The 16,698-nt window shown below is 45.5% G+C and overlaps 1 protein-coding gene across 1 annotated transcript; it reads right to left on the reverse strand.

The window, feature by feature from the left end:
* Positions 1–12,640: 12,640 nt before the first annotated feature.
* LOC125578066 lies at positions 12,641–16,359 on the reverse strand. The gene is made up of 7 exons (XM_048740353.1): positions 16,328–16,359; positions 14,575–16,237; positions 13,857–14,482; positions 13,497–13,781; positions 13,352–13,403; positions 13,170–13,240; positions 12,641–13,064 (listed from the first exon to the last, which is right to left on the reverse strand). Exons 1-7 carry the CDS (start codon positions 16,357–16,359, stop codon positions 12,641–12,643), a joined length of 3,153 nt encoding a protein of 1,050 aa, XP_048596310.1.
* Positions 16,360–16,698: the final 339 nt, after the last annotated feature.

Raw genomic sequence — 16,698 nt, forward strand, 5'->3', positions numbered from 1 at the left:
TGATAGCAAAATCATAAATGCTATGTATACGGCAGCCATCATAGGTACCCTAGTAACGATAGCATTTTTTAGTGACGCTAAGATATGTGCGTATAGATAGTAATAAATAGATGTTGTTAGTAACGAAACTACAACACGAGTTATTTATGTTACAAATTTTCTACGATGCATATGTTGTGCCATGGTAGGGTCTTCTACAATAGCAAACGCATATTTTAATAAGAGCTGTTGATAAGTGCTATACCAAAACTTGTTATTGCTTTGTAATATGTTATGATACCTCTGTTGGTAGGAAATATTAAATGCTATGATTTGAGATTACAACTGTTTTTTTTTTGCTATTGTTATTTTATCTGAGAGCTATGATTTGGTAAGATTTCCACATTTTCAATAGCAAAATAGAACTCATAACAGAAACATAACCATTCATACATTACGTAGCAAACATAACCATTCAGTAGACATAAGGGATAACATATAAAGTTTGAAAACACACCAAAAATTCCTAAGAGACAAGATAGTACATAAGTTCATTACCTAGCTTAAAACTAGCTAGCTAAGTCTGGACCAAAGTTCTTCATTCCCCTGCAGCCTGCAAGAAATCAAAATATCATCAGTTAAGTAGTTACATATCCAAGTTCAAAACACAAAGCATTACACTTACAACAGCTTAAAAGATGACCAATTTATCAACTGGCCATGCGATGGATGAACCATGAGCATCTTTCAAACACTCTATTTCATCTGATTTCCTCCAAACTTCTGCATCATCCACAGTCACTGCATCTACCCACACTCTTGCTGCATTCGGACCGAGGCGTACAAAATGGACCATTGTGGGAACCGAAATTCGCACTGTCGATTTCCGTTTAAATAAGGAAACTAAGAAAACCCTAGTTTCCCAGAGGACCCGGATATCTGTTAATTACCACACGTCAAGCAATCAGAACACGAGAATAACAACGATAAAAATAAGAAATCGAAAAGAGAGCAAAGTAGATCTTATTCCGAATCTGCGTATGAGCGTTACAACAAGGTATAAGCCTGGGCTCGAGAGCTGTCGGCGAGATTCCTAGTTCTAGCAACCCTAAGACGGCTAAACCTAATTGAGTCGCAGCTCGAAATAACAAAAACGGAAAGTTGCCTAAATCGCTCTAAGTGCTTAATTTGCTCTCAAAAGTTTTTCCTCCTGCTCCTCGCCTAGGACTCCTTATATACTAGCTCCAAGGTCGGTTTACGCTTTTACTCTTCTGCCCTTAAGCCGTCATAGCATAAAAATGGAGATATTCCATTTTTCCCGATCTTCACAATTATCTTCAAAACTTCCGTATTTATCCGCGGAAACTTGACATTTATCCTTCCTCGCGGGCCAAGCGTGAACCATGCTGTGGTTCACGGGCTTTTGGTTAGGAAAAATCGTAGGATGGGCCTCGAGTCGTGTTTTAGGTCCCTTTGGGCCGTCTTCCGACTCGACACGTTTACCACGAGTTTTCCGCGATTTCCAATCCGCGAAGTTTGATCGATGAATTAGAATAGCGGGAAACATAGACTGAGCTTGCTACGGTCTTCGGGAGATAGCATTCGAAGGTTTGACGAGAATGCAAGGACTGGTGTCGTATCGATGTTCGGAAAGGTTCAATCGCTATACAGCGACCGATCTTTGGCTCGAGCCCGGTCGCTATGTAGCGACCGAGCGGGACGATCGCTCGGTCGCTACGTAGCGACCGAGCTTGGCTGAGCTCGGTCGCTACGTAGCGACCGAGCTGGACGATCGCTCGGTCGCTACGTAGCGACCGAGCTTTGGCTCGAGCTTGGTCGCTACGTAGCGACCGAGCGGGACGATCGCTCGGTCGCTACGTAGCGACCGAGCTTTGGCTCGAGCTCGGTCGCTACGTAGCGACCGAGCGGGACGATCGTTCGGTCGCTACGTAGCGACCGAACTTGGCTGAGCTCGACCGAGCGGGACGATCGTTTGGTTTGAATCCCAAAGAATACTTCTTCGTAGAAATAACCTCGTATAGGTTATTTTTACAAAAATTATATCCCTTCTTTTACTAACTCTTTCGGAAATACGATCTCTGAGGATTTTCGGATGGTAATTCCGTCGTAACCGTTTTTGACCCCAACAGTTAGCCCCCCAGCCCGTTAGGATCATGCATGGGGGATCCTAGCGTGCGGTTAGGCATGTTTGGCAAGTTAGGCGTGATGGATGGAATTAATATACGAAAGTCCGAGCTTGAATAGTAAATCCTCATGTCTTATAAGAAGAGAGGTAACTTGTTCCATAATTTTTTCACTTATTTGTTTTTCTCTAAGATCTTTCAAAAACTTTCTATCTTTCTCTCTACCCTTTTCCTCTATTCTCTTAAGAGAAGTATAAAGATGTCGAGCAAGAAAAAGATTGCGAAAAAAGGGTCTTCGTCCGCGAGTCCTTACGAAGAGCTCGTCGTTCCGAAGACGGAGTTCGTGCCTCACTCGGTGCATCCTGCCGAGAACGAGGCATGGTGGGTTGCTCATTACGGCTCGTTGATCCCTCCCAAGGAGAAGCCATTCCCGGTCCTGGTCCATCGCGGAGTCGAGGGAAAGGACGCAAGTAGGTCCACTGACGAGTTTCTCGCGACGATGCGGTCGTTCTACCGCATCCCGGATGTTGTGGAGTTCCGGGTTCCCTGTCGCGGGGAATGTGCTAACAACCCCCCGGAGGGTTACTTTACTTGTTATGAGGTGTTCATAGTGCGTTGTCGCCTCTGGTTCCCCATACCCGAAATTCTCGTCCGAGTGTTGGACCGTTTTGAAGTTGCGATAAGTCAGTTGACACCCCTTGCCATTCAGCACCTTATTGGGATCTTGATCCTAAGCTATGAGCATGGCCTTTCCCTTTCCGTCGACCATTACGAAGCGCTTTTGAGGCTTCAACTTGTCAAGGATACGGATAAGCATAGGTTTGTCCCTCGGAAATTTATGTCGGTGGTTAAGAAGTTCATTTCGAACTTCAACTCGTGGAAAAAGTTCTTTTTCTTCGTTCGTTTGGACGCTGCGTCCGTCGAAGAGAGTTGCATTCCACTGTTCCGGAGGTTGCCGAACAATCGTCCCTTCATCAATCCTCTTGCTCCGTTCCCTGAGGATATTATCGCGGTGAGGGATCTTCTCAGGAATGGTCCCTTCTTCTGGACTTCTTTCACGCCGAGAAGGGTTCGGAAGGCGCTGAAATTTGTGCAACCTGGTCCAGCTTTGGACGCGGATACGGGAAGTGATTCCGAACCCGACGGCCAGAGTCCCGTTGAAGCTCCGACAGCCGCGCCGGAGTCGAGCTCTTGGAAGGGAAAAGACGTCGATCTCGGCGACATAGAGTTTTCGATGGATGACTCTATGCTTCCAGGATGGGATCCGAACCTTGCTTACGGCGACGGAAGCGGTTCGAGCGAAGCCCCCATTCCGGACTTCGATGATTTCTTTGCTGGGCTGCCATCGGGTTTCGATGCTCCTCCTCCTACGAAAGAATCGGCGAGGCCGAGAGTCGTTGCGGAAGGGTCTCGCATCATCAATGGGGTTAGTTTTTTTCTTGGGAATTTTTAAGTGATTATCCCATGTATGGATTTGTTAACACGCCTATTGATTTTGCAGGGCCTGAGCTTGCTGGGCTCGGCCATCGAGGCGGGTCATAGAGAAGCCATGGTCTACCGTTTCAAGGCGGAGAAAGCGGAGCGGGATCTCGCCCGTGTACAAGGCGAGATGCTGGAGCGGGAAGCACAGCTTACTCGTGATCATGCGCGGGCTGTTCGCAGATCGGAGAGGAAAGGCAAAAGAGAGATCGGCGAGGTGATGAAGACTCGCGCATCTCAGTTCCAGATTGAGTACGGGAATCTTAAGAATGCCTTTAACTCGGTGGGCGACTTTCGCGAGTGCCGTGGTTCGGTCGGAAGTCTTTGGAGGACGCAAGCCGACGACTATGTGTTTGAAGAGGAAATGAGCTTGATGAAGAGTGGGATGAGTGACCGTGCCCACGCTGAGGCGCTTATCCCTCCGATCGACGAGAGGATTCAAGGGTTCTGGGATTCCATCCCGGTTTCTCCTGATACCGAGGAGGTCCCGATCGATTTTCACGGCGGTGGCGAGGAAGTGGATCGTCCTGCGGATGCGTTTGGTGCTTCGTTGTCCGGGGACTTCGACTTTGGATTATGAGGGATGGATTAGTTATCCTTGTTTTTTGCCGAATATGGCCCTCTGAATTTGGATTTCGTTTAGGTCAAGATGACCGTATTTGTATTTCGGGGACTGGCCGTTGGTGGCTTTGAATCCCTTGCCGCTTTATGCGGTTTATTTATACGATAAATGTTTCGTTTCGAGTTTTTCCCGAGTAGGGTTGAAGTAAATACGAGTTGTCGTCTCGTATGTAGTTCTAATTAGACGTTCAATCTGTTGGTTCGTTCGTGATTTTCGTAAAATTTATCTGTTTTTACGATTCTGAGAACATTGAGACACGAACGGAGAGGCATGGTTTATGATCTCGTATCTTTTAGATATCATGCCTTGAGATGTTTGAGACCAGAGCGTTGGGTTTAGGGCAAGACCTAGGTTTACTTTCGGTTAAGGTTTGTGCGGTGACTAGCCGGCTATCGTTTTTCCTGTTGCGATTTCTTCCTGACTCGCACCGATTTAAAGTCCGCGATATGTTCTCGGCTTATATGACTTGTATGGTACGAATCGAGCATCTTCTCAGAATCAACTGGAAGTGCTAAACCAAAATTTCGGATTTTTGTTGTAGCGCGCTTTTGTCCTTGTGCTGGACGTTTTTAAAGATCAAAAGAGTGATCGGATTGCGTTTGTTTAAGACGGCTGGCGTGTTCGTCGGGGCCAATCGACGAACGGGGTGTAAGGTTTTTGGTGGTCGCGTTCGGACAATTTGTTTAGCATTGTCCTCGAATTTTAACTTTTTGCGACGTCTCGCAGTTATTTTCGAGGATTATGCGTGTTTGAATGGTGATAATCTTTACGATTTTTGGGCCGGATGAGGCCGCAGACGAGCGTAAACTGAAGCGTAAGCGTTTTCGATAAAAAGACAGTGTATATTGTAAAAGTTTTTTTGTTTCTAAAAACTCGATTACAATAATGGCGATTGTGGGAGTATACGAGTATACGCACCCACTCCCCCCCCTTTTTAGAGAGGGGGATAGCTGAACTTGTCTTTTGACAAGCTGCCTACGTACCCCTTTCGAGGATCAAGCCATCTCGTAGTTCTGTTTCATGCCGCGAGTGTTCTTACTCGGCGGTTGCTGTTGCGATGTCCGTCTTGACCGTGTCGATCGTGGCTGGGTCGACGCTATTTTCCGGATGTTCCGGTTGAGTTGTCGCGTGGGCTTTGGATTTATGTCGAGCTTCGACGTCCGACGCGTTTGCGTTGACGGACGATTTTACTTCGTCCTTGTGGGGTGCTTTTGGCCGAAGATCGATCTATCTTTGCGCGTTTGCCGTTTGCAGAAGCCGTGATTTGCCTTAACTTATGCTCCGCGAGGAAGCATAGTCGCGACTGTTTTTGGCATCCCCAGATGGCCGCGACTCCGCTCGGCGTTGGGAACTTGAGACCCAGGTGGTAAGTTGACGGAACTGCCTGCATGGCGTTGAGCCATGGGGTTCCCATGATCACGTTGTAGATAGCGGGATGGTCGACTACCGCGAATTCGACGATTTTCGTGATCTCCTTGGCCATGACTGGCAATTGGATTGACCCGAGAGTCATCGACACTTCGCCTGAAAAACCCGTGAGTGGTTTTGGCGTCGGAATTACCTCTCCGAGTTCGATACTCATCCGATTGAGAGTGTCGCGGAAGATTACGTTGACCGTGCTTCCCGTATCGACGAGTACCCTTCCGACTTCTAAATCTCGTATGACGAGATCTATGACGAGCGGGTCGCAGTGAGGTTGGTCGATACCGCCGGCTTCTTCCTCCGTGAAGGTGATCGAGCAATTTTGGCCGTCTCGAGGAGGAGACCATGTAGGCCATTTTGCGCTTGATTCTGCCTTCCGTTGGTAAGCCTTGATGGCTGACACGGTATCGCCGCAGTATTGAGATCCTCCGATGATCATATTGACTCTGCGACGATTGTTATCGTTCCCTTTGTCATCCGGCCTCCTACCGCGTTTATCCCCAGGTTGGTTTCGTTGAGGAGATTTTTCGGCGGGCGGATTTCTGTCCGTCTTTGGAGGCCGATCAGAATCGAGGATGAGATCCTTGACGCTAGTTACTTCCGAAAGCTCTCCAGCGAGCAGCTTCGCGGCCAGTCTTGCTCCTAAGACTTTGCAATTAGTCGTGGAGTGTCCTCGGGATTGGTGGAACTCGCAGAAGGTGTTCTCGTCATACCCTTGATTGCGAGTCCATGTGTTGCCCGTGGTCCGGCCTTGATCCGAACTGATCGCATAGTTATGCGCCCCTTGGAGATCTTCCCCCTCGTGATGGACGTACTTGTCGTTACGAGAGTTCTTCTTTTTCCCCTTCGGATCTGCGTCTTTCGAGGATGGTCTTGCCGGCTTATGTTTTTGCGATAAGACTTTAGTTTCTTCCTCCACTATGATATAGTCTGTTGCTTTGTGGAGGGCGTCCTGGATCGTTCGCGGTTTGTCGAGAGTTATCCATTTTCTGAATTTCGACTTGTACCAGAGCGTCTTTCTCAGCGCGTCGATGGCCACTTTGTCGCTTATCCCGCTGACCCTGGACATTATCAGTTTGAACCGGCTGATAAACTCGCGGAGGGGTTCGTCTTCCCTCTGGGAGAGACTCCAGAGATCAACATCGGAGGTTTCCCTGTCTATGAATACAGAGTACTGTTTGAGGAATTCCGATGCGAGCTGTCGAAAACTCCCGATGGTGTTGCGACGAAGGCGTGCGAACCATTCGAGCGCTGCTCCTTCAAGATTTTCGACGAACAGGCGGCAATAGCCGGCATCCTTTTCGCCGTCCTTCAGTCTTGCTCTTCCCATCGCGATGTGGAAAGCCTGAAGGTGCGCTTTTGGATCGGCCGTACCATCGTACTTTGGCACTTTGATCTTTCCCGGATCGGACACCCTCATGTCCGAAATGCGACTGGTAAAGGGGGTCTTTCGAGCTCCTTCCAGCAGTCGATCGATCTCGGGGGCAGCACTAGTAGCATGATGGATTTGAGACTTTACGGCTCTCACTTCTGCCGCAGTCTTGGTGATGTAGTCGCGAAGATCGCGGATATCCGATGTCTCGTCAGTGGATTTCCGAGCCTGTCGGCGCTTACTGCGAGTGAGCTCGGTTTGCCTTTCGGCCAGCTCCTCTTGTTCGTTCCAATAGGCGACTTCTTCTTCTTCCGTCATTGGTTTTTCGAACGGGGAGCCTTCCCGAGCGGATCGGCTTCTGGTCCTTCTTGGATGTCTGTCGACATCCTCGTCGCTGTCGTTGGAGATATCGCTAGGATCCAGGTCAATGTGTTCGGCTTCCGAGTCCTTTGCAGGGAGCGGAAGACTTTCAGAGTTCCCCTTCTCGATGGGAGACTTCTCGCTGGGGTTTTGACCGGAAGGTCGTTCCCGCGCGACTCCTGCTCTATCGAGTGGGGTGGCGAAATCGAGCCTCTTCCCGCGGATTTTGGTGGTTCCGCGGGGACGGATAGCTTGGGTCCTTGCCGTTAAGGTTTCAACCTGTTTGGTCAAGGTATTCACGAGCTTATCCTGTTCTTCCGACCTTTTTTCATAGGTGGCGAACATCTTTTTAAACTCCTCGAGAGTCGCGGCGTTGGCTTGCGCGTTGGCCGCAGTACGTCCGCTACCGGAGTGTGGAGATCGGTGCCGCTGCCTCCGTTAAGGGGAGTTTGCACGTTATCCGCGTCGTTGGTTGACATGTCTGACTGTGTGTGGCTTTTGCGGGTTAGATTGATCCGTAAGTCCCCCTCCTTCTAGCGCCAACTGTGGGAACCGAAATTCGCACTGTCGATTTCCGTTTAAATAAGGAAACTAAGAAAACCCTAGTTTCCCAGAGGACCCGGATATCTGTTAATTACCACACGTCAAGCAATCAGAACACGAGAATAACAACGATAAAAATAAGAAATCGAAAAGAGAGCAAAGTAGATCTTATTCCGAATCTGCGTATGAGCGTTACAACAAGGTATAAGCCTGGGCTCGAGAGCTGTCGGCGAGATTCCTAGTTCTAGCAACCCTAAGACGGCTAAACCTAATTGAGTCGCAGCTCGAAATAACAAAAACGGAAAGTTGCCTAAATCGCTCTAAGTGCTTAGTTTGCTCTCAAAAGTTTTTCCTCCTGCTCCTCGCCTAGGACTCCTTATATACTAGCTCCAAGGTCGGTTTACGCTTTTACTCTTCTGCCCTTAAGCCGTCATAGCATAAAAATGGAGATATTCCATTTTTCCCGATCTTCACAATTATCTTCAAAACTTCCGTATTTATCCGCGGAAACTTGACATTTATCCTTCCTCGCGGGCCAAGCGTGAACCATGCTGTGGTTCACGGGCTTTTGGTTAGGAAAAATCGTAGGATGGGCCTCGAGTCGTGTTTTAGGTCCCTTTGGGCCGTCTTCCGACTCGACACGTTTACTACGAGTTTTCCGCGGTTTCTAATCCGCGAAGTTTGATCGATGAATTAGAATAGCGGGAAACATAGACTGAGCTTGCTACGGTCTTCGGGAGATAGCATTCGAAGGTTTGACGAGAATGCAAGGACTGGTGTCGTATCGATGTTCGGAAAGGTTCAATCGCTACACAGCGACCGAACTTTGGCTCGAGCCCGGTCGCTATGTAGCGACCGAGCGAAACGAGTGCTCGGTCGCTACGTAGCGACCGAGCTTCGGCTTGAGCTCGGTCGCTACGTAGCGACCGAGCGGGACGATCGCTCGGTCGCTACGTAGCGACCGAGCTTTGGCTCGAGCTCGGTCGCTACGTAGCGACCGAGCGGGACGATCGCTCGGTCGCTACGTAGCGACCGAGCTTTGACTCGAGCTCGGTCGCTACGTAGCGACCGAGCGGGACGATCGCTCGGTCGCTACGTAGCGACCGAGCTTTGGCTCGAGCTCGGTCGCTACGTAGCGACCGAGCGGGACGATCGCTCGGTCGCTACGTAGCGACCGAGCGGGACGATCGCTCGGTCGCTACGTAGCGACCGAGCTTTGGCTCGAGCTCGGTCGCTACGTAGCGACCGAGCGGGACGATCGCTCGGTCGCTACGTAGCGACCGAGCTTTGGCTCGAGCCCAGTCGCTACGTAGCGACCGAGCGGGACGATCGCTCGGTCGCTACGTAGCGACCGAGCGGGACGATCGCTCGGTCGCTACGTAGCGACCGAGCTTTGGCTCGAGCTTGGTCGCTACGTAGCGACCGAGCGGGACGATCGCTCGGTCGCTACGTAGCGACCGAGCTTTGGCTCGAGCTTGGTCGCTACGTAGCGACCGAGCGGGACGATCGCTCGGTCGCTACGTAGCGACCGAGCTTTGGCTCGAGCTCGGTCGCTACGTAGCGACCGAGCGGGACGATCGTTCGGTCGCTACGTAGCGACCGAGCTTGGCTGAGCTCGACCGAGCGGGACGATCGTTTGGTTTGAATCCCAAAGAATACTTCTTCGTAGAAATAACCTCGTATAGGTTATTTTTACAAAAATTATATCCCTTCTTTTACTAACTCTTTCGGAAATACGATCTCTGAGGATTTTCGGATGGTAATTCCGTCGTAACCGTTTTTGACCCCAACAACCATTTGATTTGGGTCTGTTGAATGCACTCTTCCTTCAGCCACAACTTGTTTCTTCCCACCAATAGCCATCAGTTTGCATTTCTGATTCAGTTTATAGCTTCAGATTAATATATATAACCAGGTTATTGAAAGAAACAAACCAAAAAATATTACCTGATTAGCTGCTGGAGACTTCGTAGTAGGAGTTGAACTTTTAGCTCCTATTGCAACTTTTTTAACACTTATGGCAGTAGGAGACTTCGAATCTATAGATGCAGCTTTTTTGGTTGTTTATTTTGCGGTTCCTACTGAAGATGCTGTGTTTGGAGTAGGAGATGGTTGTCTTGTTGCTTTTGGTGGGTTGTCAAAGACAACTTTCCGAGCAGGCCATGATATAAAAGAATGTACGCAGTCCTCAAGGTATGCCAGATCCATCGTAGGCCTCCATAAATACGTCCCTTCTTCATGTACGACATCGAGAAAGACTTTCACTGCTTTAGGTCCGAGAGGAAGTCCATTAACCAATGCCTTTGCTTCTTGTGTCTGCCAACGGCCTTCACCAACAACTACATCATCATCAGACAAATCCAGTAGTTTGCATTTGTTGAGCGAATTAGTTCTCGAGCCCTGTCAAACACATACAGAAAATAATCACATAAAAGGCCAACAGTTCTCTCCATATGCATAAGTAAGAGAATGCAAAAGCTGATCCCTTTTCCAGTGGTGCAATCTCTTCTGGTTCAAGCTCCAGACCAAGTTCAACGACTTTATTCTTAGGTCATGCAATAATATGACCAACAGCTTCCTGAATTGTGGTCATGTTACGAGCAGGTCTCCAGAGAAATGCTTCAGGTTCATTAGCAGCATCAACTAAGACTTTAACAACCTTAAGGCCTAGCCGACTCTCATTGACTATATCATCTGGGTCGGAAGGAAGGATACAGCCTTCACCAACGTTCCCATCTTCATCAGCCCAATCAATAAGCAGGCACTTCTTATGTGATCTCATGTTCACACTCTGCTAAATGGTAAGGACATAAAAATGTCAACATAGTAAATAATCATTGATCTCATATATATGACTTACTCTTGCAGCAGAGTTTTCACCCACTTCATTGTCCTCTCTCTGTAACAAAAACCCCAATACATCTTATTATTATTTTGTTATTACCTCATATCTTAACGGATAAGTGTCTTACCTGATTTTTCACTTTGGCAAGTTCAGCCTGCAACTCATTAACCATTGCCTGCAAGTGTACTTGTTTCTCTTGCATTTCAGAAATAGTCTTTTGCTTCATATTGAAGCAAGCTATTTTCGTCTTGGTTATATTTCGGCCCATTGCTCTCATACGACCAGGATTATCAGGTCCTAACAATTGGATTAATGTATCTTCATCTGGATTTTTACCAGATGAATGTGTAGGACCATTAACAATCTCAGCTGCCTTTTGCTGTACATAAAAAGAAAAACCAGAAACATTAGAAGTTTGTCTTCTACGAGTACTGTACCATATGATTGTGTAAACTTACAATCTTCTCAGCGGCATTGGTGTTGATAGGAGTTCCATCTTTTTTGGTACGTGACTTCACCCAGACTTTAAGCCTTGACACTTCAGATGGGTCTTCAGAACTGTTTTTCTGTGCCAAAATTATATGTCAATAGCCTTTTCTACACATTTAATATCAAACAACAACAAGATAGTATATATGCTTACCATCTCTTCTGCTAGTCTAACCATTCCTTTTCGGCTACAAGTGTGAGGAATCTGTTTACGTCTTCTCTCCTTGTAGCTTTCACTCAGAACCTAACATTTGGTTGTTAATATGTAATCTACTTTGTCACGTTTGATCTTAATTAACTGGAAAAGCATACCTTGAATTCTTGGCTAGTTTTCTCCTTAACAAACTTGCGCCACACAGTTGGATTTACATTCTTAGGTCTCAGATTCATCCTCTGTTGGTTATTCTCAGCTTCGTTAATTTGGGTAACTAGGCGTGACTTGGATGATCTCCATAAACCTCCCATCTGCTTTAGAACTGCAACCCTTTGGTACTCATCGTCAACTTCAAACCTAGCCTGCATTCACATAGTAAGCATTTATCAGTATCGTGTTTAAATTTAATCAAAGACGTTGTCATTGTATACAAACTCTTACCTGGACTGATTTCCAAAGCACTGTCTTTACTTCATCAGTGAGTTTTCTCCAGTTCTCAAGTGTTACAGGGACATGTTCCCTTACCAATGGGCCTAAATATGAGGAAAGCTTGACTGAACCAGGACCATAAGGTTCTCCCATGAAGGTGAAATCCACATGTACTCTTGTATTTGGATCTTTAGCTAGGTCTCGCATCATAGTTGGCCCGCGCTTTCTCTTACGCGAGCAGGAAACTTCAGGCTCTTGAGTTAGTTCGACCTCACCTTCAGGCTCTTCAACATTCTATTTCTCTTGCTCTTCTTCCTCCTCTTGTTCTTGCTCGTTTTCCTCCTCTTCTTCTTGCTCTTTTTCCTCCTCTTGTTCTTGCTCGGTTTCCTCCTCTTGTTCCTCCTCTTCTTCTTGCTCTTTTTCCTGCTCTTTCTCTTCATGTTGCACTGGTTCCTCTAATGTTTCACCTGCCTTTAGCGTACAAATGAACTCTACTTCATCATCTTTTTTTTGTTTCTTGTTTGTTGGTTTCCTCCCGCGTTTTTTGCTCTTTGGACGTCCCATCTCAATTTACCTGAAACAAAATATGAAATAAAGAGTTAACTCCATACACAACATTACAGTTTCAGTACAACCACAAAGACAACAATCAAGCTAACATCACAGAGAACACCAAACAAATCAAAGACCAAGCTAACATCACAGAGAACACCAAACAAATCAAAGACCAAGCTAACATCACAGACAAAAAAAAAGGGATAATGATCAAGCTAACATTACAGACAGTTAATAAGGATACGTTTCAAACATATATGCCTTCACAATCTGTTCTGGCATTCTCAGCTTCATCAATGTCGGCATCCATGTCAATATTTGATGGCAATAGCCCAATGTCTGCAGTTCCTTCTTGAATATCTTCCTTACTATATCTTCTAGAAGGAACTTTCATTACAATGTACCAATTTGAAGACTCATCCTCCCTTGAATAAAACACTTGCTTCGCTTGAGATGCTAGTATATACGGGCCACTTGCAAAGGACGCTTGATTATGATTCATGTTAACAAGTGTAAACCCATCTTCCATCTTTACGCCATTACCCTTAACAGCCCACTGACACCGGAAAAGAGGAACATAGAAGATATTATAATCCACCAAAATGAAGTAAGTAACTCTGCCGTAGTAAGATACCAAGTCGACCACTTGTGATGTATCTTTCGCACTAGATCTACAAACAGCGGTAGCCTCATAATAAACCCCACTGTTCTGACTTTTCCTATCAACTGATGTTGTGTGAAACCTCTGCCCATTAACTATGAATCATGTATATGACCTTGCAGAACATCTTGGACCATAAGCTATCCACTTAAGTGTTTTATCATGTTCAGTAGAATCAAGAGGCACCTGATAAAGAATAAACTAGTCAAACACCAATACAGTTACATAAGAAGAGTATTTGAATACAAATCAGTACCTGTTCTTTTAGCCAACTTACAAAATTCTTTGTATGCATACTCCATAACGTTGAGGCATCTCGCCGGCATCTTCCATCTGTGTCTTGTAAATGCTGAAGATGTTCACTTCAAATGGTAAACAAATTAATCAGAACACTGACCAGACCAATATGAACAACTTAATGAAAGAGTAATTGTATACTTACTCAACATAAGGATCGACGAGAGCCATGTTTTGGATGATAGCAAGATGTGCAATACCAATATCCGATTCACTGAGAGTAATTGAAGTGCCTATGGATATTGGACGACCTTCTAAGATAGAATTGTTCTCATACTCTATGTTTCTATCTACTTTCTCTTGGACATTTGTTGTCTTCTTCAAAAAGTCACTACAAAACCTGATACATTCCTCAGCTAGATAACACTCAGCTATACACCCCTCTGGTCTTGCAGGATTCCTGACATAGTCTTTAAGGACTTTCATGTACCTGAAACAAATGCCAATATATATAGTTCAGCAACAGAATGGTTAAATTTAACTTACTCATATATATCTAACGTACCTTTCAAATGGGTACATCCATCTAAAGTGGACTGGACCACCAAGCCGAGCCTCTCTTCCTAGATGGACAGTCAGATGGAGCATGATATCAAAGAAGCTTGGAGGAAAGAATCTTTCAAACAAGCAGAGAGTCTCGACAATCTCAGCTTCCATAACCAAAAGCTTCTCCTTGTCAATCACTCTTTGGCACAACAGATTGAAGAATGCACATAACCTAAAAACTGCAAGTCTCGGTCCTTTAGGTAACAGCTCTTTAAGTGCAATGGGCAGAAGTTGTTGCATTAACACATGGTAGTCATGTGATTTCAACCCTGTCACTTTGTAGTCATCTAATGAGACACCTCTTGATATGTTTGAACAATAGCCATTTGGCCCTTTGAAGTCGAATAGACGCCTGCAGAAGATCTTCTTCTCTGCCTTCGATAGAGACCATGGTGCTGGAGGAAGATATGTGCGTTTCCCCTGAATTTTAGGGTGTAACTCTGGCCTAATACCAAGTTCCTCAAGATCTTTACGAGCTGCAAGACCAGCCTTTGATTTCCCACAGTGCAATAGCATTGACACTAAACTGGCAGCTACATTTCTCTCCACATGCATTACATCCAAGTTGTGCCTGACCGGAAGTTCCTACTCATAACAGAAACAATACAAAATGCTCAAGTTAAACAAAAGACAATCACAATAGAAAACCATTTAAGCAAATGAGATAACCTTCTTACCTCCCAATAAGGTAGCTTAAAGAAGATTGACCTCTTCTTCCATCTAGACAATTCATCTTCATCTACTTGTACTTCTTCATCTTCCTCTTCCTCTGATTCACTCGATAAAACCTCACTATCAGAGCCTAAATTATCAGAACACTGTAGCCTTTTTCTCTTACTTGCAGATCCTTTGAAATTTCCAAATTCATTCTTGAAATTTCTTAGATGCTGAGAAATGTCACGGCCAGTTAGTATTCTTCCCCTTCTTCCTTGTTCAGTTTTGCCGTCAAACCATTTCTTTTTACCCCTGAAACTATGAGTTGGTGGCAGACCCTTTCTATGGCACATGTAGACATGTTTTCTGCTGAACTTTAGCCACATGCTATCTGTCTTTTTCCCACATAACGGACACCCCATTTTACCCTTTACTTTGCAGCCTGCGAGATTCCGATAAGCTGGAAAATCACTGATGGTCCAGAGCAGCATCGCCTTAAGAGTAAATGTTGATCGAGTCAGAGCGTCGTATGTCAACTCTCCAATGTTCCACAGACTGTTCAGATCGTCAATGAGGGGTTCTAAGTAGACATCTATACTATTACCCGGCTGGTGTGGACCAGGAATCAACAGTGAAAGCATGATGTTCTCCTTCTTCATGTATAAGTCAGGTGGCAAGTTATAGTTTACCACCAAAACAGGCCAGCAACTATACATCGAATTCTTCATGTTGAATGGATTGAATCCATCTGTTGAAAGTCCAAGCCGCAGGTTCCTTTCTTCAGCTGCAAATGCAGGGTATTTAGCATTCATCTGATCCCATGTCACTGAATCAACAGGATGACGAAGCTTTCCATCACTGCTCTTGTTGCTAAAGTGCCACCTCAAGTTCTTGGCCATTTCCTCAGAGCGGAACAGTCTCTTCAGTCTTGGTATTATGGGAAAGTAACGTAATACTTTCTGTGGGACGCCTTTCTTCTTCTCACCGGTATGCATGTTAGTCTTCCATCTTGAAGCCTTACATTTTGGACACTTCTCAAGCTTCTTGAACCTCTTTCTGAATAAGCAGCAGTCATTGACACATGCATGAATCTTCTCATAACCCATGTCAAAGGATTTCAAAAATTTCTTCACATCATACAGTGATGTGTGAAGAACATTTTCCTCTGGTAACATCTCCGGCAATGTCTCAAGCAGATCGTTGAAGCTCTTGTCAGACCACCCATTCTGAGTCTTCACTCTTAATAAGGAAACAATGGCAGATAGCTTAATGTGGTTGACACAGCTCGGATACAGGGGTGTTTCAGCATCAGCTAGCTTTGCCAAGAACTCGTCTTCTTTCTTGTCGTCTCCCTCTGCCTTATCAGATAAATCCCCCGTGTTAGCTAACTCTTCATCGAAACACTCAGCAGCTCTGTATAACCCAAAGATCTCATCATTCCATTCACTTGCTCTGCTTGCACCTTCTATATCTGAGTTCAGTTCTCCATGTAGATACCAATCAGCCCTCATCTTATAACCTTCCTCCATTCCCCTCGTAACCAGATGATCAACTACTACACTTCCTGAGTGACGATCTATATTTCGGCAGTCAATGCAAGGACATACGATCATATCAATCCCTCCCAGAGCTGAAGCAACATCACGTACGAACTTTAAAGCCCCTCTCTCGTATCCAGGATCAACTCTACGATACATAATGAAAAGCAAAAAAGTTAAACTAAGTTAACTATCTACACAACAACTAAAACCTAACAAATATAATGAAGTACATTACCTGCTTAGATGCACCCATGTTTTGTCAACCATTCTCTGTTCGAACCTAAATGTAAACCTTTAGTAACATAAAGTCTTTGTTAAGGTGTCCTCAGATTCAGAGGAAATAACACATACGTTTTATTCAAAGCAAAACACAAATCAGTATAAGACAGAGTACTCTACAAATAACGCAGCGAATCAATTACAGTACAATACAAAATCGAAGACTTGAGAGGAAATATATTTTAGCAAATGGAATCCCTAAACTGTAAATCCAAAACAACAACCCTAAGATAATGTGGCTATGAATCGAACTCGAAGCAAACAACAAATCAAAGCAACCAAGAAATATGAAAAGGAGACGAAATCCTCGATACGATTTGAGCTCAA

Source organism: Brassica napus, chromosome A9 (genome assembly GCF_020379485.1).
Source record: "Brassica napus cultivar Da-Ae chromosome A9, Da-Ae, whole genome shotgun sequence".
NCBI classification, from domain to species: Eukaryota; Viridiplantae; Streptophyta; class Magnoliopsida; order Brassicales; family Brassicaceae; genus Brassica; species Brassica napus.